Here is a 27,921-nt window from a genome sequence, read left to right as displayed (position 1 = left end):
CCTCCATTCCTGTATCCCTTCCTTTTGATTTCTTCCCTCCTACTTCCATTTTTCCAGCCTGCAGTGACTTTTGAGCATCTCCGTTGGGCCAGCTATTGTACCTCCATAGACTGAGTCAGCTTCTCATAAACTGAGGGGAACTATGCCTGTTTTCTTTGCTAAAAATAGTCAACCTTTTATAAGAGTATAAAGGAAGAAAGAGAATAAATGCTACTAAGTGCCTACAAGGATAAAGCCCTTTTTACCTGTTTTTCTCCCTTGTTTGTCATTGAGGATGAAACCTATTAAAGGGTGGCAGCCAGTATACAGAGCAGGGCATAAACCAAAGAATGTGGCTTTTTAAACCAATTTCGAGCATTTTGTCATTATGATCTGGATCTTATTCCTTTGCTTAATGGAGACAATCATCTTGATAAGTAAAATCATCTGTTTTTCCCCTCAGACTATTGGGAAGAAGTTACCTGCAACTACAGCAACTCCAGACTCATCAAAAACAGAAATGGACAGCAGGACAAAGAGTGAGTTTCCTTAGTTATCTGTTTCACATTTAAAAGCATTTAAGGATTTCCCAATAACAGAAATGTTTTTTAGAAATCCCTATATAACCTTGATAGCTTTTGCAAACGCATCAGAAAAATGTACACAATTGTATTTCATTCAATTCCCCACCATTAGGGTGGGCACAGGTTAGATTCAGAACTCCTGTTTTTGTTTTTTTCTTTCCCCTTATTACAGAACGTGGTTCTCTCCTGCTATATGTATCTCACTCGTATGAAGAGCTAGGGATTATCCATATATAACAAGCACTTTGCACAGTTAAGGTGGCTGAAAGATTTTAGAGAGTGGCAAATTAAGCGCTTTAGGGATTCACGAGCCCTCAGGTCAGAGAGGCCTAACCACTTGAACTTGACCAATTTTACTTACCCTTGACTTCCCACTGGTATCTTCAACACATCTCTGCTTGAATATCTCCAGATACCACTGCATGTCTGCAGGCAGGAGGCTCAAGTCTTTTTGGAAGGATTAGGCTAATGAATGGGAGGGGTTAACTGTGTTTTAGAACAGTGCTAGCCAATAGAAATATCATGTGTGAGCCACATATGTAATTCTAAATTTTCTAGTAGCCATGTTTAAAAAAAAAAGGAAAAACAATTGGACTTAATTTTAATGTATTTTTATTTAACTCAATATGTCCAAATATTATCGCCACATGTTATCTACGTAAAATTATTAAATGAGATACTTTCATTGCTCTCTTCATGTGAAGTCTTCACAATCCCATATGTATTTCATAGGCATAGTATACCTCAATTTGCAGTAGCTACATTTCAAGCACTCAATAGTCATGTGTGCCTAGTGGCAACCATATTGGAAAGTGTAGTTTTATTTTTTAAAATATTTTCTTTTTAAAACAATGTTGTGGGTACATAGTAAGTGTATATATTTATGGGGTACATGAGATGTTTTGATACAGGCATGCAATGTGAAATAAGCACATCATGGAGAATGGGGTATCTATCCCCTCAAGCATTTATCCATTGAGTTACAAACAATCCAGTTACACTCTTTATTTTAAAATGTACAATTAAGTTATTATTGACCATAGTCACTCTCTTGTGCTATCAAATACTAGGTCTCATTCAGTCTTACTATTTTTTGTACCCATTAACCATCCCTCCTACCCCCCAGCCCCCAACTACCCTTCCCAGCCTCTGGTAACTGTCTGCCTACTCTCTGTGGACAGTATAGTTTTAGAGTAATTCTGGGGTCCAAGAGGGGCTTCCTGGGCTTGAAAATGAACACAGTTACAAATGCTCAGCTTGCCTAAGCATGTGGGAGAATCCTGGCTCCAGCCCAAGCCTTGTTCAGTCCTAAAAGCGTCTATTAACTACATCCACATACCTGGCCCTCTAGGAACAGCATGGTGGGGGATGGGTTACTCATAAGAGTGGGTTTATAGGAAGCCCATATTCTAGGACCAGCTCTGTTATTAGCTAGCCATGTGAACTTGGGCAAGTCATTTTATTCCTTTGGCCTTCCTCTTCATCATCTGCATTGTCTGTGAAGTCAGAGGGTTATACTAGAGATAAACCCCAGGGTTTATCCCAGCATCTTCATCCTCTCATTCAGTTCTAAAAGCTTTACAACTCAGAGGGGAAGGTTTCTGCATTCAAAAATCAAGCAGCTGTTGGAAGAGCCAAAAGGAAGACGTGAACAATTCAGTAGGAATATGAGAAAGGTGTCTTTGGGTATAGATGTTAATATGCCTGTAAATGGTAGCAGGTCAGGAAAGGGAATTATTACTGTCAGCAAAGGCTTGAGGGATGTTTATTGACAGACATTTTTCATAGACACCAGGATAAGAATTTCTACAGTTGGGCTGGGCACAGTGGTTCACAGCTGTCGTCCTAGCACTTTAGGAGGCTGAGTGAGGCAAGTGGATCACTTGAGCCCAGGAGTTTGAGACCAGCTTCTTGGAAGGCTGACATGGGAGGATTACTCGAGCCCGGGAGGTTGAAGCAGCAGTGATTGAGCCAAGGTCATACCATTGCACTCCAGCAGGGTGGCAGAGTGAGACCCTGTCTCAAAAAAAAAAAAAAAAAAAAAAAAAAATTCTTCAGTTTCAGCCCACACACACTGTCTCCGGTTGTCAAGAGCAAATTCTGGGGTAATTGTTCTTCCATGATTTCCATTTAGTGCCACCCCAGACCCCTAAGAAGCCCCCTAAAAAGCCCCTTTCATTTGGACCATTTCCATGCTTCGGGATTTTGATATGACACCTATGTTTAGGTAACAGGCCACAGAGTAACTGAACAACTACATATTAGAAATGACCCTGAGCTTGGGATCTGAGCAACCTCCTTCCCTCTTCCTTCTGGCCAGAAGACAAACTATAACAAAAATTGCCCAGCAGTGCAGAAGAGGGCAGCTCCTTCCTGCGTAGATGTCTGTCTCCTTAGCATGCTAAAATACTAGCTCACATCAGGGTTAAGAGTTGTGATGATTTTAAAAATGTTGATATGAGTTGGTATTTTCTGAGTGAAAGTGAAACTCAGCTGATCAGGATTTAGTTAAACAACATTATCATTCCCACCCTCTCAAAAAAAAAAGCTTTTATGATATTGAAATTCATCAGAAACTCATGCTGGGGAACAGATTGACATAATTTTCATAACAAGAGGAAAACTGTCTAAATATTCATAATGAAGTGCCCTGAGGTTCCTCCAGCTCACCACATCTGGAGTTTCCCTCTTTCTTATTATAATTGATAAGATTTGTGGCCTCTGTGGGATAGAAAAATAGCCCAAAGGGCTATTGAATATTTTTCTGAAAAATAGTTCAGTCTTACAGATTCAGAAGACCAGTTGAACAGGTGGGTTGGGGGGAAAAATCCTTGACAGAATTTGTACAAGGGCAGATCAGGCTTCTGCATAAATTATGACTGCAGGACAAAGGCTGTTTTCCCTGCTGAACCTCATCTCACTTCCTAACTGGACACTCATACCGCCTTTGCAATCCCTTTGTTCATTGACTTGCTTCTTAGGAGTTCTCATCTGTGATGGCAACAAATGGAACCTTGTTGCTATCATTAGATCATTGGTCCCTCTAGGTTGAGGCTGTATCTTCTACTTGATATCCCCACCATGCAGCCTAGAAAAGTGCCATGGATTCAGTGGGCACATAAAAAGTGGTGGTTGAGCAAATGGAGAAGTATAAATGATTTATGATTTATCAGGCTGTAGACTGCACAGTTTTTTAAGAGCCGTTAGCACCATGCATGGTGGCTCATGCCTGTAATCCTAGCACTTCGTGGGGGCTGAGGCGGGAGGATCTCTTGAGCCCAGGAGCTTGAGGCCAGCCTGGACAACACAGTGAGACCCTGTCTCTACAAAAAATAGAAAAAATTAGTTGTGCATGGTGGCACATGCCTGTGGTCCCAGCTCCTTGGGAGGCTGAGGCAGGAGGATCACTTGAGCCCAGGAGGTCCAAGGCTGTGGTGAGCCATGACCGTGCCACTGCACTCCAGTCTGGGTGACAGAGTGAGACCTTATCTCAAAAATATATATAAAAATTAAAAAGCTATTAGCCATTGGTCCCCTTTGCCAAGTGTACATATACCTGTATATGTAAGCCCCTCACAATGAGACCTTAAACACAATGGTAAGAAACATCTTTCGAAAGTATGTTCCAAACACCTACTTTAAGAGCCCTCTGCATGGAAAACAGTTCCATTCACTGTAGGAAAACAGCACATAATGTATCTCTTAAAAAGTATGCTTAGATTTAGCTCTAAAACATTTATGTATAAAGCCCTCATGCACGATGAGATGCAATGCTAGAAACATCTCCCAAAAACATGTTTGAAACACTTGCTTATGAAATTTTATGCTTGGAAAACAGTTCCATTCGCTATATGAAAACAGCACATAATGCATCTCTACAGAAGCAAGTAGATTTAGCTTTTAAAGTTGTATATGGAAACCACATATAATGAAACTTGAAATACAATGGTAAGGAACATCCTTCAAAAGTATGTTCAGAACACCAGCTTACAGAGCTCTCTGCTAGGGGAAAAAACAAAACAAAAAATCAAAACAAAATACATTTGTTCCTGTAAGACACTTGAGCATGTTCTGGAGTCTGAGTGGTTAGCAGTGGTTGCTGGTGTTCCTTGGCTTGCCGGTGTTCCTTGGGGCTTGCCAGACCCTCTCTTCTTACCAGCCACTGCTCTCCCAATCGGCCTAAGACTGTTACCAGTGGAGGGTGTCCAGGTTCTTGGCGTCTTGAACAAATAATTGGACAAAACGCACAAACAAAGCAAGGAAAGAGTGAAGCAACAAAAGCAGAGATTATTGAAAATGAAAGTACACTCCACAGGGTCAGAGCGGACAGCAGCATAGGGACTCAACAGCCAAATTACAGAATTTTCTGGGGTTTAAATACCCTCTAGAGGTTTCCCATTGGTTACTTGGTACACACCCTATGTAAATAATATGGTGGCCCACAGTCAGTCTGATTGGTTGTGGAAAGCAACCAATCAGAGGCTGAAGTGAAGCTACAAAGTTACACTTCTATGCAAACATCTGATTGGTTGCAGAAAGCAACTAATCAGAGATACTTTCAATTTTCCATCTGCCCCGCAGAAAAGGAGGGGGATTTGCAAAGGGAGTAGCCTATGGTCCTTTTGTTACTTAGGTGTGGAAAGTTGGGATTTTCCTTTTGATTTAGTTCTAGGAAGTCAGCGTGAATCGGCCTTAGGTTCTCTGCCTCCAGACCCTATTCTGCCTCAAGACCACCAGGGACAAGGCTGTAGTCTGACGAATTCAGGTTTATTGGCTCGTTGTGACCAGGGAGACTACACACCGGGGGACGTGTGGATGTTACACCAAGCAAAAGCAAAATTAAAAAAAAAAAAAGTCGTTGCAGATTTTGAGAAGGGGTGGAATTTAGTGAAATGTAAATGAAATTATGTTTTGATAGGCTCAAGGCAAAGCAGGGCTGCATGGCAAGGGGTCAGCATCAGGTCTTGACTGTGAGGTGGACTCAGGTCCTGTTTCTTTGGCAGCTGCCAAGTGAAGATAGATGTGTAGTGCTGTGTCCAGAAACCCCTTACATGAGGCGCTGCACTTGGGCTGGAAATGAAGACTGCTTCTCTGGGTCAAGTGGCTTAGCGCCTTCAGGCAAGAGTGGACTGTTTCATTCTTCCTGATGTAATTTTTTTAAAAACCAAGTTTCTGGTAGTTTGTCTCTAAAATCACATACTTTGTCAGGGAGTGAGAAAGTAGGAGCACTCCAAGAAGAGGGTTGTTAAGGACACTTTGCAACTACTGCATATGCTTGGGAGAGAAACACTGTTTCCTGATCACTTTGCAGGTGGCCTTATCTGTGTCTGTTGCCCCAGCCTCAAGAATGGCTGGGCAGATTGCTACTTACTCAGTGCAGCTCATTTTTGCTTTCTCACCACATGTTTAAATAGGAAAAAAAAAAAAAAAAAAAAAAGAGTCAACTCTCTTGTGTTGGGTTTTCCTCAGCTTCATAATATATACCCAGGAACTCTGATCCTATTTTTTCAGACTCAGTGGTTTTGCTCACATATCCTCCCCCAAACTCACTCATTCTTGGGCCTGGGGATTTGGGCACATCCAATTTGCTGCAGCATGTCTCATATTCACCCCTTTAGTGCCTCCCATGCCTGTCATGTACTGAAGCCCCTCATGCTTGATGTCCCAGGGGTACCCACCTCTTCCTAAGAAGCACCTTTCATCACTTGCTCCCCAATACAGACATTGCTGTCTGGATTCAGAGTGGGAGCCTTCCCAGGAGGGTGCCCAGCCTACCCGTGTGGCTTAAGATCTGCATTTCAAATACAGTCCTCTTGAGAAAAAGGTTAACTCCCTTTGTGTTTTCCTGGTAGGTTTTCTTTCTCCCAAAGACTCTCCAAGGAGCTTCTCATTTGAGCTTCTCATCTGAAAGTACCATCGAGAGGAGCAGTGATCCAGCCTCTGCTGCATTGTAGAGACAAGAAGGGCTTTGCTTGTCAGATTTTCATTTCTTCCTTTTAAAATATACTTCTCTTTTTAGAGGAGGTTAAATGGTGTCATAATTCATACTTGTGAAATAATTTGAAAGTCAAATTCCCAACAGCATCCGAGACCGAAGGTGGTTGTTTGGAGTTATGGTCAGCTTCTTCATAAAGGAAGACACTGGGTTGGCGTTGACAGACATACTGACGGACACATCGTGTTTCATTTCTCCGTCTCAATTTAAATGTAGACCATGGCTTCTTCACCTCAGCAGTATTGACATTTGGGCTGGATCATTGTCTGTTGGTGGGCGTTGTCCTCTGTGTGCATTGTAGAATGTTTAGCAGCATCCCTGGCCTCTGCCCACTAGATACCAGTAGCACTCAACCCCCATTCCCTGCCAAGTTCTAATAAGTAAAATTGTCTCCAGGTATTGCCAATATTTCCTGGGAAGCCCTAGTTTCAAACTGCTGGTATAGACTGTAGTAAGCCCCACGAGGGCATTGTGGCATCCCTGCTGCCTGGCATGCAGTGGACACTCAGTTATTATTTACTGAATAGATGACAAGCCTAGTATGTATTTCACTACTCCTCACTAGCCCCAGATCCTCAGAATCTGACCCAGAACTGGAGTTCCTGTCTAAATCTAGCATATGGCACACCCACCCCCAGTGCTACCACCATACTTGTCCACCCTCCAGGTCCCCACAACTGTTTTGCTCCTTCCTGGAATTAAACATTTGCTAATACCCATTACTAGACCAGTGGTTCTCACAGTGTGGTCCCAGAACTAGCAGCAGCAGGAACATCACCTAGGAACTTGTTAGAAATGCAAATACCAGCCCTACAGAATCAGAACCCCTGGGGGTGGGGCCCAGTTGATCTATTTTTACAAGCTCTCCACCTGATGCCAATGCCCACTCAAGCCTGAGAACCACTGACCTAGACTAAGGCCTTTTTTTTTTTTTGAGACGGAGTCTGCTCTTTCGCCCAGGCTGGACTGCAGTGGCGCGATCTTGGCTCACTGCAAGCTCCGCCTCCTGGGTTCACACCATTCTCCTGCCTCAGCCTCCCTAGTAGCTGGGACTACAGATGCCCGCCACCGTGCCTGGCTAATTTTTTGTATTTTTAGTAGAGACGGGGTTTCACCGTGTTAGCCAGGATGGTCTCGATCTCCTGACCTCATGATCTGCCTGCCTCGGCCTCCCAAAGTGCTGGGATTACAGGTGTGAGCCACCGCACCCGGCCTTTTGTTTGTTTTGTTTTTTTTTTTTTTGGAGATGGAATTTTGCTGTGTCGCCTAGGCTGGAGTGCAGTGGTGCAATCTCGGCTCATTGCAACCTCTGCCTCCCTGGTTTAAGCAATTCTCCTGCCTTAGCCTCCCGAGTAGCTGGGACTATAGGCACTCACCACCAAGCCTGGCTAATTTTTGTATTTTTAGTAGAGACGGGGTTTCACTATGTTGACCAAGCTGGTCTCGAGCTCCTGACCTCGTGATCTGCCTGCCTCGGCCTCCCAAAGTGCTGGGATTACAGATGTGAGCCACCGCGCCCGGCCAGACTAAGGTTTTTAAAGCTTCCCTGATGATGAGAATCACCAGAGTATGTGTTTAGTAAATGGATTCCCGGTCCCACCTCAGATCTGAAGATTCAGATCTGCAGGGAAGAGGTCTGGGAAGATAAAAGAATGAACAGGTGCCCCACAAAATTCTTATCAGGGATGATTGATTGGGAAACATACCCCAATCCTACTCCTCTGGTCAGTGTCCTAGAACATTGTACAAAGCCCACTGTCATTTTCTTCCTCTCTGACAAGATCCTGAGTCTCTTGTTTGGGAAGTGATTGTCCCGTTTCAGATACTCTGACACTTTAAGCCGAATGCATGGCTCTCATCCTATCTTCACTGTTGTCTGGTCAACACTGTATGTTTGCAAACCCTTTTCTGCTACTTGAGCTCCTCGAGCAGATAGTGTCTTATTTACCTTAATTTCTCTTTCCTAGAACATGATAGAAGTCCACACCCTTATGTGCCATTCTAAAATACAAAAAGCTCTGAAAACTAAAATGTTTTATTACTCATTGGGTGATAAAACTTGTTCTGGACTGACATATGCCTACTCATAGTCTTTATTTTTCCCACTTGGAGTGACCAGTCATCCATTTACTGCAGAATTTTAATGGTTGGGTGCAGCCCCAGCCCCCAGCTGAGGATGTTACATATTATATGGTATATGCAGTATATTTCCTTTCTAAAATCTGAATAATCCTGTCCCCAGGGCTTCTGAGTGAGGGATTACCAACCAGTAGTGTCTGAGATAATATTTGTCAGTTGAACGAGAGAATTTCTGATTATGATGTTGGTGAAACTAGATTATCCCTGAGCTTGATACTTTTGTTGTACTGTCCCAAGGGAAAGGAAAACTCCAGTTTTAGGTGTGACCTGGTACTTTCCAAATGCTGCTTAAAGCTCTGAAAGTCTTCCTACCAGAATCTGCCTATGACACATGGGGTTTTGATCTTTATACCCTAAAACTGAACTCAGAGAGTTGTCCTGGATTTAATGTTATTTCCTTCTGTGTATATGTTCAGCTTGCTGATATATTTATTCTGTTGGTTCTGCTTTTATTTTTTTTTAAGCTGAGAGGGTTTTTGCTTGTTTGTTTGAAGTTGGTTTGTTTTTATTGAATAGATTATAAAACTAGCTGCAGGCAGTCATGTGATGTGGGCATGTGAGTTCAATTCCTTTAACAGTCTGTTTTTAATATTATGTAAATTTCTAAAAGTTTAGAGATTGAAATAATGTTTTTTGGGGAGGGTGTAAATCATGACTGGACATTTTGGTGATTTTAATAGAGCAAGCTTCTTAAAATTTGAAAGCCAATAATTAGTACCGGGGCTCTTGATGTGGGAACTAGGTAACTAACAGCTTTGGGGTCCTCAAACCTTCTGATATTGTACACATTTTCTCTGCACATTTGAGTGTGTGTGTGTATGGTTTGTTGTGTTGTGTTTTTTTTTTTCTGGAAAGAGTCATTGCTTTTTATCAGATTCTTAAAGGACTCTAAGACAAAAAAAGGCTTATGAACTGATTTAGGATTTCAGTCTTATGCTAATTCATTAGTCATTTTTAACCTTTCTAAAGAAAAAAGACAAAATCATCTCAAATTGCTGGATAAATTATGCTTTATTTTTTCTCTCTCTCTCTATGTGTGTGTGTCTATTCATTCCTATTTGATCTCTAATTAAATCCATCCAATTGATGAATAGATGGAAAATGCCTGCCTCTCAAAATTAATTTAATTCCCTGCTTCTCCAACTCTGTCCAATACTCATTTAGAATTTATAATCTTCCCACATCCAAAGGATGTGGAATTATACCCTTCTTTTAAGACATATCAAATGCCTCCTCTTTTGAGAACTTTCTCCTGAATGTAATCTTGCCTTTCTCTGAAACACAACAATATTCCATCATAGTGAGTTTATGTGTATGCATGGGTTTGTCTTTTCTTTCTGCCATTCTCCTCCCCTTGCTTTTCTCCAAGAATTAGACTGTCACTTCCATGCAGGGACAGGAGGGAGTGGTTGGGCTTAGTTGTATATTACAGTCCCCCAAATTGGCAATGTCTTTTTCATGGTGGTGGTCCAATAAATATTTAAGTGGAAGTCAGGAACATCTTTGTTCCATATACTTTAACATTAAAACCACAAACTCAGAGTTAATAATTTTTTTGCAGATAACAATTTTGAGTGTCTTAAAGCCACTGATACATCCAATGCAACATAGTATTTTTTTTCTTTCTTCTAAAAAAAAAAACGGGATACATGTGCAGAATGTGCAGGTTTGTTACACAGGTATATGTGTGCCATGGTGGTTTGCTGCACCTGTTGACCCATCCTCTAAGTTCCCTCCCCTCATCCCCCACCCCCCAACAGGCCCTGGTATGTGTTGTTCCCCTCTCTGTGTCCATGTATTCTCAATGTTCAACTCCCACTTATGAGTGAGAACATGCGGTGCTTGGTTTTCTGTCACTGTGTCAGTCTGCTGAGGATGATGGCTTCCAGCTTCATCCATGTCCCTGCAAAGGACATGATCTCATTCCTTTTTATGGCTGCATAGTATTCCATGGTGTATATGTACCACATTTTCTTTATCCAGAAATATTTTTATTTTCTAATACTACTGAATTCAGGCTCAAATGCCTCATCAATAAAAATACATTCCTGTTTTAAAATATGTCATAATAAATTAAAGTGTGTGAAGCTAATGGTTGCCGGGTTTGGTCAGGAGTTCTGGGTGATAGTGCCTGTGACTAGAGTCATGAAAAGTCACAGCTCAAAGTCAGAGCTCCCAGGAACTCAGGTCTAGCCCAGTGTGCCCCTTGGAGCCCTCAGAGCTTCACTGACATGTCTTTGGGGACCTGGGTGGGAGACGGGACAGCCCTACTCCCCAACCAGAACAGCTCTTTTTTAGTTCCTTTATATTTGAGCTCTGGAATACCTTGAAATTTGCTAAGTGTCCTGCTGAAGTTAACCAGGCTCTCCTCTCTCCCCTCCTTAGCTGGTCCCTGATTTTACACCTGAGGACACTGAGGTCATCCAGAGTTGTAGTGTGATTGTCTCAGGTCATGTGCTTGCAAAAGCCCAGCTGGGAACCCAACCTAGTCCCAAGTATCCTGCCTTCTGGCCCACCGTCCTCTCCTCCTCCTCCTTGTGGCCCCTCCAAGTGTTCCTCCCCTTTATAGGGGTCACTTGGAGATCATCAAGAAACATTGAGTGGGAGCTCTGTGTCCGGTTTTGGGGGGTGCAAAGAGGGCTGAGATATGCTGCAGCAAGCCCTGGCACCAGTATCTCCTCTTTTTCTCTAACAGTGGTGCTTTCCAGATAATTCTGTGTCTAATGCCTTACACATAAAACAGCATAGCTGCGCAGTCGAAGTGTTCTAAAGCTGGATTATGGTGATGGTTACACAACTGTATAAATTTATTAAAACTCATCAAATTATCACTGATTTTCTTGGCATTCCTCTTGCAGTTGAAATATGATTTCAAGAGCACCAAACACTGTACTGACGTCCAACAAAGATAAAACTGTTAAAAGGAGAATGGCAGGGGCAACTGTCTTCCTCAAGTCTGCCTGTCTGTCTCTCTGTGTCTGTCTGTCTGTCTCTCTCTCTCTGTCTCTCCATGTCTCTCTCTCTCTGTGTCTCTCGGCCTTTCCGTCTCTCTCTCTTTCTTTCCCTCTGTCTCTCTCTCTCTCTCTCTCACACACACACACACACACACACACCAGGGAACAAAATCTAACAGCCTCTCCCACCCCCAGCAGATTTCCTCTCACATCTCATTGGCTGCAAATAGAGCACCTGCCCATCCCTAAACCAGTCACCAACAAAAGAGAGTGAGATTAACATTATTTGCCTGGACATATTTTGCTTTATCCCCAGGGCTGTGAGAGGGTTCCATGTTCCTGAATGTAATGCCTGAACAAATTAGGATTCTGTGAACTAGGAAGAGGGTGGGGAATGTCTGCTGGGATGTTAACCAACAGTCTCTATTACACTTAATTAACTTTTTTTGACTGAAGGGAACAGAAACATGACCTGTTCTTTCTTTGTTGGCTGTGGGTTTCTGTATTCTTTGTAAAAATTGTTTCATGATTTCCATCCAAATAATTATTCTTAAAGCCAGGACTCTGTAGTGCAGTTCTTCAGTGATACTGTGTTTGTGTTGTTGTAAGTTTTGAGATTGGCAGTCATATTTCACTAGCACAGTCAATAGGAAAATTGGTGAGGAGCTGTCATTATCCAATTTAAACATGTTTTAACTTTTTCTGTCTCTGTAGAACATTTGACCAATTCAGATTTGGGGAGGTTTGCTATTACTAAGTAAAGAGAGATAGAACGTTGGTAACTATATGGGTTTAGGAATATGGTATTGATGGGATTTAGAACTATTGCCCCTCAGCACAGGTTAAGGGGCAAAAGCCATCAGAGGCCCAGAATACCCAAGATGGAAGATTTCCAACACTAGGACAGGGAATGTAACTAATATTTTCAAGCTATTGTAACAGAATATGAAAACATCTGCACAAAAGCAAAGTGAATACCGCCTCTCCTCCCTTCACTCCTTCTCCTTCCTCCCTCTCTTCTCTGTCCTATCCCAACCCTAGACCACAGTGTATCTGTATTATGGATTTCTTAATTGCTTTTATTTTATATGTCACAATCTCTGGTTGTTGGGATGTTAACCAAAATAAATAAACACATTTCAGTAATAGAAATTACACTAGGGACAGTATAATTGTCATCAAGAGGTTACCTCTAAGACATAGCTCTAGGTTGTGATCCGTCTGCAGGAACGGGCCTGATGCTTGGGAAATATCTAAGGCCATTCACAGCCATTAGGTTTGTTGACTTTGATGCGGAATAATCGATGCCTGTCCCAGTAGATACTAATTCTCTTGAATTTTTCTTTCCACCTTCTGTCCTGAATCATCAAGGCCTAGTTTTCCAAGTCTCCATTTCCGAAATACAAATGTTTTCACTATCTTCGTAACTTGTGCTTTCAGATAAATAGAGAGGATTTAACAGCACATGGACTTTCAAAAGCATGTAATTCAGGACATACTTAAATCGATTTTTAGTGGCCTTAGTATTTTTCCCTCTTTGGTGAGGGCTATTGCATCTCTTTGCTGAGGAACAGCCATCTATGCATAGGGAGGTTCCCACAGAAAGGCCATGGGACATATTTGAACAAGCTTACCCCCACACATATGTGTGTAAAGAATGTTCAGTCAATACTTGTTGGCTGTTTATGGTTGGCATGTGCTTACATAGAAATACATTGACATTTGTCTCTTAAGACGTACCATAATGGGGTAACTTTTCATTGTTTTATGTATCCTGGGTAGCTTTGTAACATGTATAAATACCTTGTTTCTAATTTAGTAATGTGTGGGAAAAGGCAGTGAGGCAAAACTTAAGGGTTTTTTGCCCTCTGTAGACTATATATGTTTATGCATGCACCTGAAGAGTATATAAAATGGTATATGTCTGTTTTCCTGAGTAAGGAAACCTTTTTACCTTTCTGCCAGAGAAAAGCAAAGCAGTCAGGGGCATCTCATGATGTCACATGATTTGTAAGGGGAAAAAAAGTGGAAGCCAATAAATATACATGAGCTAAAAATGAGCACTCTCGGGTCATTTTCTGAGGGTCACCCTTTCTTCGTGCAGCAGTAATATGCTACCTGTTACGTGTGCCTTTCCCTGAACTTAATGTGATAGAGATCATTTTCTCCTGGGCCAGCTCATTAGATAAAGCATTTTAAAGGTTATGTTTTCTGTTTTTCTTATAGGCAAGGATTACTGCAAAGTAATATTTCCATATGAGGCACAGAATGATGATGAATTGACAATCAAAGAAGGAGATATAGTCACTCTCATCAATAAGGTAAACAAAGGTTGTCTCCTACCTTCTAAATCGCGAACTGCTTTGGGGTGTTGACTGGACAGTATAAGCTTTTGCTTCAGCGCTTGAAAGCTTGGTTTTCTCAGTCCTGAACTTGTGAGGAAGAATCTTGTATCTTTCCTTTTGATCAAGCTAAGCCCAGCATCCAAGTGAATGCATTCGTTGAGACGAGAATAGATTTGTTTGCCTTAGGACCAGCTGCAGATTTGCATGGTCCTTCAGAAAAGTCTGTTCCAGAAGGAATAACCCAAAAGGCAGCCTGCTCGGCTGGAGATCCTGCCCTCCACAGCAGCCAGGCTGCAGAGCTCTGTGTCCTGAGGTATCCGAGGAGGAGTTTTTTTAAAACGCTGGTCATGCCTCACAGGCAGAAAACGCTTAAAGAATGTTTGCTGTTCAGATCAAAGACAGGTAGAGTGCCTGAGAGAATTTTTCCTGTCTCGTTTGGGCTAAGAAGATTGAATGATTTTATTATTATTAGAGCCAGAGCCCTGTAAATAAACAGAGAGCTATAAAATCTGTGTGAAGTGATGCAATTGAACAAGGGCCTTGGCTGTGTACTTTGTGTGCTTTCACACAATGATACTCACCAAGTAGGTGGTTGAAAGATATATTATTTAAGCAATACCCAGAATATATGACTTTTTCTCTGAAGAACAGCATTTTTGTGATGGTCAAATATGGTAAGAAGCTGAATGGTCTTGAAGATGTGTATGGTGGTTTTATTCTTGTATTCAGGGGAGTGACAGGGAACTTAGCACAGTTCCCTTAGCACAAGTGTGACTTGGGAGATCATCGTGGCTGCCTGCGCTCGGTCTCGCAGGGCTGGGAAGCCTTGGCAGGGTGGAGGATGCAGGGAAGGGGAAGAGATTGCAGGTGCATAGAGTGGGAGTAGGCCCAGGGTCCCGCCGACTGTGGCCATTACTGAGAGGGTGGAGACTGTGGTGTCACCTGGCCCTCCCCCTCCCCCAGGGCTTGTCCATAAGGTGATCAGTAAGATTTACCTTTGTTATCAAGAGGTTACCTCTAAGACATGGCTTTAGAGATTGTGTGTTTTAAGAGCCAAATCCAAAGATGCCAGGGAACTAATGACCCAAGAAGTTAACTAGCTTGCCACAGGTCAGGAGTTTTAGGGAGAAAGCTGGTCCTCTCATGGACTCCATATCAGTGGTATGGAGTATATAATGCTTTCTGGAACAGCAAATCATTCCCTGTTTTGCAGATCACCCAAGAACTCGTCCATCTTTTTACCTGTAAAGTATTCTCCCCTGAAGTTATTTCAGTATGTCTCTGTAGGTGTTGAATGTGGCAGGAGGAAATGAGGGGAAGAATGCTTCCCTTGTTGTTTTCTGCAAATGAGGCAGAAGTGATTCTTTTCTGTCTCTTTCAGATTGCTTTCTGACACACAGTGCATTTCCTATTTTTAATCAGACCTGTAACCAAACAAGCGGAATAAGAAAGTTGTTAAATGGGTGTGAAGCACAATACGAATGCTGTAATAATTAGCACAGATAATTTGGTTTTAGAAATACTGGGAAAGGGCTAGAGTGCTTTTTTCCCCCTTGATAATAAAGCAACCAGAGAATTAAATAACTGCTATTCTTTGCAGTGGGAGGGAGGGGGGGACTCACTAGCCTGTTTTTGTTTTGTCTTTGGAAGAGAGGGGGCCTCTTTTTAGTTGAAAACCTGGTATGTCAATAATATTTAATGAGGTCTGAGAAAAGACACACATCTGTTTCTATTTTGACATATTATACTCCAGTCCTTCCATTTGAATACATATCATAATGAGAACACATTCATCTTGATGATTTTGTTTCTAACCTCCCAGCCTGAGATCCAGTCTGATAAAAATTAATGTGATTTTTCTAATGACCTTAGTCAGAAAGGGAGTATCTATCGGTCCCATCCACATGGTACAGATAAATGAACAGGTAGATGTGGCAGGCTGCTTTCAAGAGTGTCGTGAAGGTTACATCCCATTTCTCTGGTTTCATAGATTAACGTCTTTGAAAGCAATTTAGAAACTGAAGCAGCGCACTGCTATTAATATTATATTTGCAAAACATGACGTTGTCATCTCTGCTGTACACTTGGTCTGTTGACCTGACTTTCACATTGATCCGACTCCTCAGGCCTAGAGTTCTCATATCACCATTTTGACACTTGGTCCTCCTAGTCCCACCCTGCTCCCACCCACAAGCCTTTCTCTATCCCTGCCACTTCCTGCCCTGCAGAGCTAAGCACAGGCTTGAGTTGTTCTGTATCTGTCCAGGCCAGGTGAGCAAGGACCAGGCTTCCTCCATCCTTCTTTCTCTATCACCCACCATAGCACCCGGTCTGGAGGAGAGCCCTGGGGTGGTGAAGGATGGAGGGATGTTTCCCCCCACTCCAGTGTCCCCTACCCACTTCATCCCTAGCACCTCAGCCCCTTCTTTTTGTCATTCTCTAACACTGCTGTGCTCACTTACCCTTCTGCGCCAATCAAAATCTTTAGTAACTTTCTTTTTCTTTATTGTAAAATCCACATAGATGATCCTAGCACTCCTTCACCCGTCCTGACCTCAGTCTGTCTTGGTGGCCTTGGTCCATGTGGCTGTTCTGCAGGTACCCCCCGTATATCCCCCTCCTGCTTATGTGTCCTCACTAACTTGACTCAGACCGTGTTCCTGATGCCCGAGATGCCCTCTGCCTACCCACATTGCTATTTTTTGTTTGTTTTGTTTTATTTTGTTTTTGAGACAGGGTCTCACTCTGTCGCCCAGGCTGGAGTGCAATCGTGTGATCTCGGCTGACTGCAACTTCCACCTCCCAGGTTCGTGCGATTCTCCCACCTCAGCCTCCTGAGTAGCTGGGATTACAGGTGTGTGCCTGTACAGTAAATCATGCCTGGCTAATTTTTGTATTTCTAGTAGAGACGGGGTTTTACCATGTTGCTCAGGCTGGTCTCGAACTCCTGACCTCAAGTGATCCACCTGCCTCAGCCTCCCAAAGTGCTGTGATTACAGGCGTGAGCCACTGCAGCCGGCCTAGCCACTGCACCCGGCTTCCAGTTTGCTGGGTTTTTTTGGATAGCTAATCACACAGCCAGTCTTAACTCATGCTGCTTGGGCCCATTTTAGAGCTTGCTGCTTAAGAAAATCCTTTGTGCTCTATCATTTTGCTTTTATTTTTTTTTTTATACAACCTGCTGGGAAATCAAATCTCTTGCTATCCTGTGCTTGTGCAGATTTTTACTTTTATTTCCATAAAATGCCTGCCAGCCTTAACCTAGCATTCCAGTTTGCTGGAAGCGGTGTGTTCAGATGACAAGTGCCATGTAGGCTACCAGCTCCCGGAACCAGGGTTTGAATCCCAGCTCCACTGTTCCTGGCTGTGTCTTTTCGGGCATGTTGCTTACCCCCTCTGAGTCTGAGTTTCCTCAGCCATAAAGCAAGGGCCATAAAGCTGACCTCACAGGGCTGCTGCGAGGATTTACTCTGGCAGGGAGGAGTCTGTCAGTGGCACCCATAATTCTAGGAATTGTCACCCAACCCTGGCTGCTCTTTCTTGGGCCCTGGAAGTGGGAATGGAAGGGCTGTTGTGTCTGAGCCCAGTTTGCTGCTGAGGCTGGAATGCCATGACGTTAAGTAGGTTAAAATGGTGAAAAATCCACCTAAAATAGTTAAGTGTTCACAGTGGAGGAGATTTTAGCAAGAATTTGGAAAGAAAACATGCCATAAATATTTTGCTTGCCGAAAGTGGGAAGAATGGAGTCGGAGCCTGTAAAACCCTGCTGACATTATAGAAGATTGTTACTCTTCCTCTAAGTTAGGAATCGCCCAGAAGTTCATTGAGATGATTGTATACTATTGCTATTATAAAATGAATGGTTTCACCATGATCTGTTTAATATGCATTCTGATACGCATATTTATTGGATGTAGGAGTTGAGGTGAAAGACCTGAACTGCTGTTCTCTAAATTCTGTGTTCGCCGTAGAGGTTCCTGATAGACCCCGAATTCCTCTGACATTTACTTTGGTATCAGTGAAGGTGGTTTCCCTTTGCCCTGCTTTTCTGTGCTGTAGCAGGAGTCACAGAGCAGGCTTTGCCCTCATTTTTAGCCCCAGATTGTCAGTTCATGTGGCTTTCTAGAAAATGAGTCAGACACCTTTAGTGGGTGTGTATAAGCCCTCTGCAGTTCCTGAAATAATGTGCAAAGACCCAAACTATTTCTGTATGTCCCTGGAAGCCAGGAGGAAATGTGGCAACCTGAATGGTTTGTTTTCTAGTTTATTTATAATGAATTCTTGTGAATTTAGGAACATTTCCACTCGTGCAGAACACACCTGTGTTTAGCTTTTATTTCCAGTCACTCAAAAATAACTCCCGCGTCTGTGTTCCTGCCACCCCCATCCCTGCCTTCCTGATTTGTGCTCAGAGTGTGTTTGAAAAGGTTCCGAAGCTTCTGGGTCTCATCCCAACTGGAGAAGCTTCCTGGAGAAGGGCTGAGGGCAGCTTGGCAGGAGCTATGCCAGGGCTCAGCTGCAAGGGTGAGATGGCCATTGGAAGGTGTCCCACGCTGTGGCCGCTGCCGCTTGGGGCAGAATGAGCCCAGCTGTGGAGAGTGGCCATGTTCCCACTCTTGGCCAACAGCCTCCTGGCCTCAGAGCAACAGCCATTCCTCACAGCTCCCACTAACCTAGGAGGAAAGGCTTCCTCTGTGACCCTATTGTAAACAAGGACCTTTAGGTGTTTCTTATCAAACAGGCTTCCTTGGGTAGTTGTGTCTTTGACCCTTAAGCATACCCAACCTCCCTGTCTTCATTGTTTTAAGCCTATTTGATGACATCAAGATGAACGCTTAGAAAGCTAACGTTATTGGTCAAAATCGTGGAGTCGTAGAGATGGAGGGAAGGGAACGGAGGCAATATTAGCTAGCATTAATGTTCATGGAAGGAAACTGATAGACACACCCTAGAGAAAGAGGGGACCCAGGCCGGGCTCAGTGGCTCCCGTCTCTAATCCTAGCAGTCTGAGTGGCTGAGACGGGAGGATCACTTGAGCCTGGGAGTTTGAGACCAGCCTGAACAACATGGTGAAACCCCATCTTCACCAAAAAATACAAAAATTAGCCAGGTGTGGTGTTGTGTTCCTATAGTTCCAGCTACTTGGGAGGCTGAGGCGGGAGGGTTGCCTGAGCCCAGGAGGTTGAGGCTGCAGTGAGCCATAATTGTGCCACTGCACTCAGGCCTAGGGGACAGAGTGAGACCCTGTCCCCCAAACCACAAAAAAGAGGGGACCCAGAATATTAGCTAAAGACAGTTAGTGGCATCCCCAACACAGTAGTACAGTCATCTTTCCTTGGACCATGAGGATTATCCACTGAAGATTATTGACAACAATTTTAATTTGCACCCTGTCCTCTTCCCCTCACAATGTTCGTTCACTCATTCATTCATTCATTCATTCATACATCGAAGAATATTTATGGTGTGCCAGGAGCTGTGCAAAATGCTGGAATACAATGGTAAGCCAAAAATTCAAACCAGGAATTTTGCTTCTTTGTAGGGACCCCAAGTATTTGGAGCTAGACATGCTGTGAGGGCACAGTTAGAACCGCTCCTTTTCATCTCTACCTCAATATGTTTTCCTCCCTCCTGTCCCAGACAACAGTTGAACATTTAATTAACTTAATGGTAGCTAGATCTTTCTCCAGGACCACAGCTTCCCAGCACAGGATTCTGAACCACTGGCAGCAAGAGCCCGGGACCATCATCACCATTCCCCTTTCCTCAGGAGTCTCCCCGGAGCTCAGCATTTCCCCTCATCTTCACAGCAACCCCGGGAATTAGGTGGGACCATGCGTGTTCTCTGCAGATTACAAAGGAGGAGCAGAGGCCCAGAGTGCTGAAGCAGCTTTCCCGAGGGACTCCCAGCAAGTCAGTGGCAGAGCCAGGTCAGAGGCGTCTGCTGACCCTGGGCCAAGTGCTCTTGGAACTTGGGGGCTGGGCAAGGTGGTAACTGCGGGTGGAGTTCGTGTTTCCTGTGGGGCTGAGTCACTTCCAGAGGTGACTCTTGTCTACTCATTGAGAGTCCTCATTGTTACTGGATATCCAGGGCAAGTGTCTGTGGAGTTTCCTTTGTAAGGTAATGACATTATCATTGTTACTTAGCAGAAAAACAGTATTACCATGCCATCACCCCATCCTTTGTTGATGATGCTCGCGTTTTGAAATCTATGTTTCCGATCTGTTAGGGTCAGGACATCACTGTGGTGGTTTCTGGATCATCCATGACTGTAGGAGTCCACTGCCACCTCTAAAAGAGTGAAATGATGGTCCATGCAGAGGGAATGATGAGTTCAGCTCAGGGTTGACATTGGTTCTTTTTGTGCCTGAGGCCCGCCTCCCCAACTGCTTTCTTCCAGTTTCTTCCCATGCCCAGAGTATTTTGCCTTCTTCTTTTCTTCCTAGCCTGGTTGCCACTTAGCTTTCCACTCGCTGTCGGGGGAAAAAAAAAAAATGCAGGCAGGAGTCCTGAGGTCCTTCTAAGACATTCTGTGATCAACTCTGTTATTTTTTTTGTTCTAATGTTTATTTCCCCTTCCTGCCTCCCTCCCATTAATTCATTAATGAACTAAAACATGTATTCATGAGAAAAATGTTTTCAGACTTCCTTGCTTCCCACCCCACAGGAAAATAAGGTTGCCTTCACGAAGAGAAGCAGCCTTAGGAATCTCAAGCAAGATCCTTAGCTTGGTAGGAAGAAAGCCGATCAGCTAAATCGATTGCTGGCCCTGACCCTTTCTCTCTGAACTGCTGAAGCTTTTAGCAGAGCTCAAATGGTAGGATTAAATGTGGTTCCAAGGGTGAGGAGTAAATTAGCAGGTGTCACCCTGAAGATGATGACATGCTGACAGACCCATTAGACAGACATGTTTTATGAGTGAATGAAGAAGTTAAGCATAGGTCTGGGATCATCTGGGTTTACAGACATTTGGAAAATGTCAGTGTTGAGCAAATGAGTCATTTATGTCATAGAATGTATTTCTTGCAGCATGGTCTATCTTGTTAGACTGCTTATGTCCTTATTCTAGACAAAAGTCACAATATATCTCCTCCTCAGAGCATTTAAAACCCAAAGGAGTATAATTTGTTGCTGTTTTGTCTTCCTTTTATAAGTAGCCAGGACACTGGGACCAGTGAGAAGAATCATTACCATCACACAGACATAGTTTTAAATTACATGAGGATGGTAAACATAGGGCTTGGGGTGGGAGAAAATATCGTTTTAGTTTACCAGTAGACAGTTGTTGAAAGGCCACCCCAACATTTTGATGGTCATTATTATAGATTTTTCCTTTGTATCATGGACAGATGAGCTTGCAGCTGATGTAAATTCCCAGGTGCATATGCCTACACAAATTATATAAAACTGTCTAAAGAGATCCTGTGTTTGTTCAACCTAATTGTCATATCTCTGCAGAATGTTGTGCTAAAGTGGCAGGACATCAGTAATCCCCCATCTTGGAATACTTTTTTTTCCCCTCTGCAACACACAGAAAAAAAAATCTGTAGGTATCTTAAGGAATTAGAGAAACTCCCCTTTTTTTTCTGTTTCTATCTCCACCCTTTCTATTTGTATTACTCTGTTAGGGGTGTTCTGAGGCTTAAATGACATGTTGTATTCAAAAGTGCTTTGGAAACATAAAGGTTAAATCACAGGGCTGGGTGTAGTGGCTCACACCTGTAATCCCAACACTTTGGGGAGGCTGAGGTAGAAGGATTGCTTGAGCCAAGGAGTTTGAGACCAGCTTGGGCAACATAGCGAGAGACTCTGTCTTTACACACACAATATTTTCTTTAAAGGTTAAATCATAGTTATTGCTATGATAAGTTATTAGAAGAAGATGAAAAGACAAATGCCTGGTAACTGAATGTTCTTTCCTGGTATATTGAACTGTCCTGAAATTAAGGTCAGTACTTCCCCTGAAGTTCCTTTTCATTATTTATTTTAGCTTTTCTTAGGATGAAAGTAATGTATTACAGTTGTGTAACCTGTCTTGTTCAGTATCTCAGAGTGCTTTGCATTCATATTTGCATTTTATTAAATTACACGGTTTCTGAGATGAAAGTGGCATGGGATACACTTTTTTGTTTGTTTGTTTTTTGAGATGGAGTCTCGCTCTGTCACCCAGGCTGGAGTGCAATGGCGTGATCTTGGCTCACTGCAACCTCCGCCTGCTGGGTTCAAGTGATTCTCCCGCCTCAGCCTCCGAGTAGCTGGGATTACAGGCAACTGCCATCATGCCTGGCTAATTTTTGTATTTTTGTAGAGACGGGGTTTCACCATGTTGGCCAGGCTGGTCTTGAACTCCTGACCTCGGGTGATCCGCCCGCCTGGGCCTCCCAAAGTGCTGGGATTACAGGCATAAGCCACCACGCCTGGCGGGGATACACTTTTAAGTCATACTTTAAAATTGTATAAATAACACTTACTCTTGGAAAAAAAATGAGAAAAACAGACAAATAAATACAAAGAAAAATCAAAATTACCAGTGACCTTACCACCTTCACATACCTCTTAATATTTTCGCAATTATTCTTTCAGACTTTTTCCATATGTGCACATAATTACAGTTTAAAATAAAAATAGGATCATATTATATACACTATTTTATAATAACCCTCTTTGTCCAAAATACATCATGATTATCCTTGGCAGCATGGGTAAATGATTCCTTAGCATCCTGAATCCTAATGTATGGAGAGAGTACCAAAATCCTCTTTTTTTTTTTTTTTTTTTTTTTTTTGAGTCAGAGTGTCACTCTTTTGCCCAGGCTTGAGTGCAGTGGCATGATCTCGGCTCACTGCCACCTCTGCCTCCTGGGTTCAAGCGATTCTCGTGCCTCAGCCTACTGATGAGCTGGGACTACAGGCCTGTGCCACCACACCCAGCTAATTTTTGTATTTTTAGTAGAGATGGGGTTTCGCCATGTTGGCCAGGCTGGTCTTGAACTCCTGACCTCAAGTGATCCGCCTGCCTTGGCCTCCCAAAGTGCTGGGATTACAGGCGTGAGCCACTCGGCCTGGCCCTCGACAATCCTCTTTTATGCTTAGCTTGTTTCCAGTTTTTCTTTGTGTTAGACCATGTTGCACATAGTCGTCACCCTGTTCAACAGTCTTTGTGTGCATTTCTGCCACTTCCTTCTAGCTGTGATACCTTGGCAGGTTACTCATCTCTGTGTGCATCAGTTTTCACATCTGTGAAATGAGAGTAATAATAGTACCTACATCCTGGTGTTGTGAAGATTAAATGAGATGAAGTAGGTAAAGCATTTAGAAAGGCTGGGTCCTAATAGCTGCTACATAAGTGTTAGCAGTTACTATTTCCTGATGATAAATTGCTCAGTGTAATACTGTATTGATGCATTTTGAGGGCATATTGAGGATACATCCTGAAAGATTGTGCCAATTTAGTCTCCTCACAGGAGTGCATGCAAATATATTTCCCTATTCTTGTCATCCCTGGATATTATCATTCTTTTTAATCTCTGCTAATGTGATTTGGGCTCTGCTAATTCTGCATTTTAAAAAATGATTACCGAGCTTGAACATTTTATGCATCATTTCCAATTGATTTTTATAAAAATACCTTATATTCATGACATTAACCTGTCATCTTCATATTACAAATATTTTTTCTTAGTTTATGACTCATGGAGATCTTTAAGAAAAAAAGTCATTAAAATAAATGCCTTTTAGGCTTAAAATTTCCTCATTTTATAGTTAACTGTGTAGTGCAGTAAAATGTGTCCTTTTAAAAATAGTTTTGATTAAGGTTTTTATATTTTATTTCTAGCTGGAAATGGTAGCCAACTATTAAATGCATTCTTTTTCTGCCTTCCTCAGGGCTTTCAGTGTTTTTATTTAAAGAATCTGTCTTTACAGTATTTTTTTTATAGTGGCATTGAGAGAGTCCCTGAGGTTCTGCATGGATGCGTATAAGGATCCTCATATCCTAGAACAGGGTTTGGCAAACTTCTGCAAAGGGCCAGGGAGTAAATATTTCAGGCTTTGTGGGTCATGCAGTCTGTGTCACAATTACTCAACTCTGCCATTTTAGAGCAAAAGCAGCCATAGAGGTAAATGAATGGGTGTAGCAGAGTTCCAATGAAACTTTATTTATGGATACTTAGATTTGAATGTCATATAATTTTCACATTTCTTGAAATATTCTTCTTCTTTTGATTTTTAAAAACCATTCAAAAATGTAAAAACTATTCTTAGTTTGTGGACCACAGAGAAATAGGTGGCAGGCTAGACTTGGCCCATGGGCTGTAGTTTGCTGGCCCTTGAAATAGAATATCTGGAAATAGACTCATAAAAAAATCCAGCCGATTAATTTTCAACAAAGATACAAAGACAGTTTAAGAGAGGATAATCTTTTCAAGAAATGGTGTTGGTGACCGGGCATGGTGGCTCACGCCTGTAATCCCAGCACTTTGGGAAGCCAAGACGGGCGGATCACGAGGTCAGGAGATCGAGACCATCCTGGCTAACATGGTGAAACCCCGTCTCTACTAAAAATACAAAAAAAAAAAAAAAAATTAGCCAGGTGTGGTGGCGGGCACCTGTAGTCCCAGCTACTAGGAAGGCTGAGGCAGGAGAATGGCGTGAACCCAGAAGGCGGAGCTTGCAGTGAGCCAAGATCGCGCCACTGCACTCCAGCCTGGGCAACAGAGCAAGATTCCGTCTCAAAAAAAAAAAAAGAAAAGAAAAGAAATGGTATTGGCACAATTGGACATCCATAGGCAGAAAAAAAAAAAAACCAACCTGAACCTATTATACAAATTTAACTCAAAATGGACCATAGATCTACATGTAAAACATAAAACATCAAAAGTTATGTATGAAACACTGGAGAAAAGAGTTGTTAGACATGATACCAAAAACACAATCCATAAAAGAAAAAACTTGCCAAATTGAACTTCAGCAAAATTAAAAACTTTTGCTCTGCAAAGACACTCTTGAGAGAATGTTATTGGCTAGTCTATTTTTCCTACAAGGCCATCTAAGCCCCAGTGTTCAGTAAGTAATTGCCTGCTACGTAATTGCGTGGATTTGAAGGACCTTGGTTTCATTCTGAGTCTTCCTGGGAATACCTCTTGTAATACATGGATCTTTCACATTGGAGCCTTTCCTTGCCCCGTGCCCTTTCTCCCCTGTGGTGGCAGACAGACAGAGCCATACTCCAGTGGTCTGTTCTGGACTCGGCTGAGCAGCCCGAGGGCCTGGATTTGACTTTGGAATTGTATTTTTTACTCGCTGCACAGGCCTAGAAGCTAAATCAGCTAAGTATAGATTAAAAGCCACCAGACAAGTTTTCAGGCTAAGAAATATGTTTTCCTAGTAGAAGAATTTCTTAAAAGAAGTATGGATTTGTCTGGTGAAGAATGGAAGTGGAAGATAGGAATTTACTAATAGTCGCTGCAGCTGGCTTCAATGTTCTTGACCTTCAAAATGATCATGTCTATGCCCTTCACCTCCTGTTCCTTCCCAGTCCTTATCTGTGGAATGAAGAATACCACCTTCTCCTTTTTTAAAGCTTTCTTTGTATCTCTTAGAATTGGTGCAGGAGCTAAGAAAATCTCTTAAAACATAATAATAAAAAATGCTTTATGAATGCCACTGTCTACCTGTGAAGCAAAATGATTTTCTCTCATATCTACCATCCTTTTAATGGAAGAAAAGCATGTATTTGGATGCAGAGTCAATGCAGTTCTCTAAACCATAAATGAAGGTAAAAACTCAGCTATGGGATGCTCATCCTGGAGGAGTAGACTATATATTCAGCAATGTGCTATGGATGAGCTGAAGGTGCCATTAGAAACAGCTTTTAAGATTTCCGATTAAGCGGTCATCTCAATGTAAATGACCTAGCAAGGTCCCTAGCAACTTTCCCACAAAATGAGAAGTTTCTGTGAAAATGTTGTTATATAAGTTTACATTCTTGATTATATCTATTTATATTTTTTTAATTGTATTTATTTTTTTTTTTTGAGACAAAGTCTCACTCTGTCGCCCAGGCTGGAGTATAGTGGCACCATCTCGGCTCACTGCAACTTCTGCCTCCTGGGTTCAAGTGATTCTCATGCCTCAGCTTTTCAAATAGCTGGGATTATAGGCATGCGCCACCACACCCGGCTAATTTTTGTATTTTTAGTGGAGCTGGGGTTTATGTTGGCCAGGCTAGTCTCAAACTCCTGAGCTCAAGTGATCTGCCCACCTTGGCCTCCCAAAGTGTTGGGATTTCAGGTGTGAGCCACTGCACCCAACCACATACTTGATTATATTTAAATGGACAGGAAAAAAATGTAAAAGTGCTAGCTTAATAATTTGGATTTTGTGTATGACTTGTTCACATGCCCTTATATATAGTTAACGTCTCTTGGAATACTTAAAGCCATCTTACGAGGACATTGGGAAGGTCCTGTCTATATAAGGATCTCCTTTTCACATGATTACTGTTTTTTGGTTTTTGTTTTGTTTCGTTTTGTTTTGTTTTGAGACAGAGTCTGGCTCTGTTGCCCAGGCTGGAGTGCAGTGGCACGATCTTGGCTTACTGCAACCTCCGCCTCCTGGGTTCAAGCAATTCTCCTGCCTCGGCCTCCCGAGTAGCTGGGATTACAGGTGCCCACTACCACATCCAGATAATTTTTGTATTTTTAGTAGGGATGGGGTTTTGCCATGTTGGCCAGGCTGGTCTCAAACTCCTGACCTCAGGTGATCTGCCCTCCTCGGCCTCCCAAAGTGCTGGGATTACAGGCGTGAGTCACCGCTCCTGCCCGATTTTTTTTTGTTGTTGTTCGTTTTTTAAGACAGGGTCTCACTCTTGTCACCCAGGCTGGAGTGTGGTGGTGTGATCGCAGCTCACTGCAGCCTTGACCTTCTGGGCTCAGGTGATCCTCCTACCTCAGCTTCCCAAGTAGGTGGGACTACAGGCATACCACCACATCTGGCTAATTTTTTGTAGAGATGGGGTTTTGTCATGTTGTCCAGGTTGGTCTCAAACTCCTAGACTCAAGTGATCCGCTCACCTCAGCCTCCCAAAGTGCTGGGATTACAGGCGTGAACCACTGCACCCAGCCAATTACTGACCCTTGAAGTGGACTTATGGGAGTAGAAATTCTTTCATTCCACAATTAGAAAAAAGGCTAAAGCATAAACATTTTTTAGAAGACTTTAGATTGCATATGTTGCAAAGGAAATTATGAAATCAATAAATAATTCTGGTATATTTTTTGTATACAAACTATATAGCCATGTTCCACAACTCTAGGAAGTACCAAATATGAATGGTCACCCTGGAGTTGGGCCAGCACGGCAGCATCTGTTGGGTGCTGTTCTCTGAAGAGGCTCCAGATAGAAACTTTTTTTTTTTTTTTTTTTTTTTTTGAGACAGAGTCTCGCAGTCTGTCACCCGGGCTGGAGTACAGTGGCACAATCTCGGCTCACTGCAACCTCCACCTCCTGGGTTCAAGCGATTCTCCTACCTCAGCCTTCTGAGTAGCTGGGATTACATGTGTGTGCCACCACGCCCGGCTAATTTTTGTATTTTTGGTAGAGACGGGGATTCACCATGTTGGTCAGGCTGGTCATGAACTCCTGACCTTGTGATCCGCCCACCTTGGCCTCCCAAAGTGCTTAGATTACAGACGTGAGCCACTGCGCCTAGCCCTAGAAACATCTTTTTCTAAGAGGAAAACAGGCTGAGCACACAGAGGCCTTTAGGGCTTCTGCCCTTGGTTGTCTTCTATGAAAATCCCCATGGGCCTTCCTGATTCCTGCCTTCATGACACTGAACACCTGTGGAAGTCCTGTTCTCTTACTAGGGACTGAGATTTGGTTTAAGGTTTTTTTGTTTTTGTTTTTGTTTTTTCCCCTCATTT

The 27,921-nt window shown here is 42.7% G+C and overlaps 1 protein-coding gene across 18 annotated transcripts in view; it reads left to right on the top strand.

Moving 5' to 3' along the window:
- Positions 1-27,921, top strand: part of SH3KBP1 (SH3 domain containing kinase binding protein 1) — a 357,317-nt gene that overhangs the window by 240,745 nt on the left and 88,651 nt on the right. For all 18 annotated transcript variants that reach the window (XM_034950171.4, XM_034950169.4, XM_034950170.4 and 15 more), the window contains 2 exons: positions 443-518; positions 13,878-13,972. In XM_034950171.4, the coding sequence (XP_034806062.1) occupies positions 443-518; positions 13,878-13,972 (171 nt within the window). The remainder of the gene's footprint in view (positions 1-442; positions 519-13,877; positions 13,973-27,921) is intronic.

This window comes from Pan paniscus, chromosome X (genome assembly GCF_029289425.2).
Source record: "Pan paniscus chromosome X, NHGRI_mPanPan1-v2.0_pri, whole genome shotgun sequence".
Lineage (NCBI taxonomy): Eukaryota > Metazoa > Chordata > Mammalia > Primates > Hominidae > Pan > Pan paniscus.
This window is presented reverse-complemented; position numbering and strand designations above follow the sequence as displayed.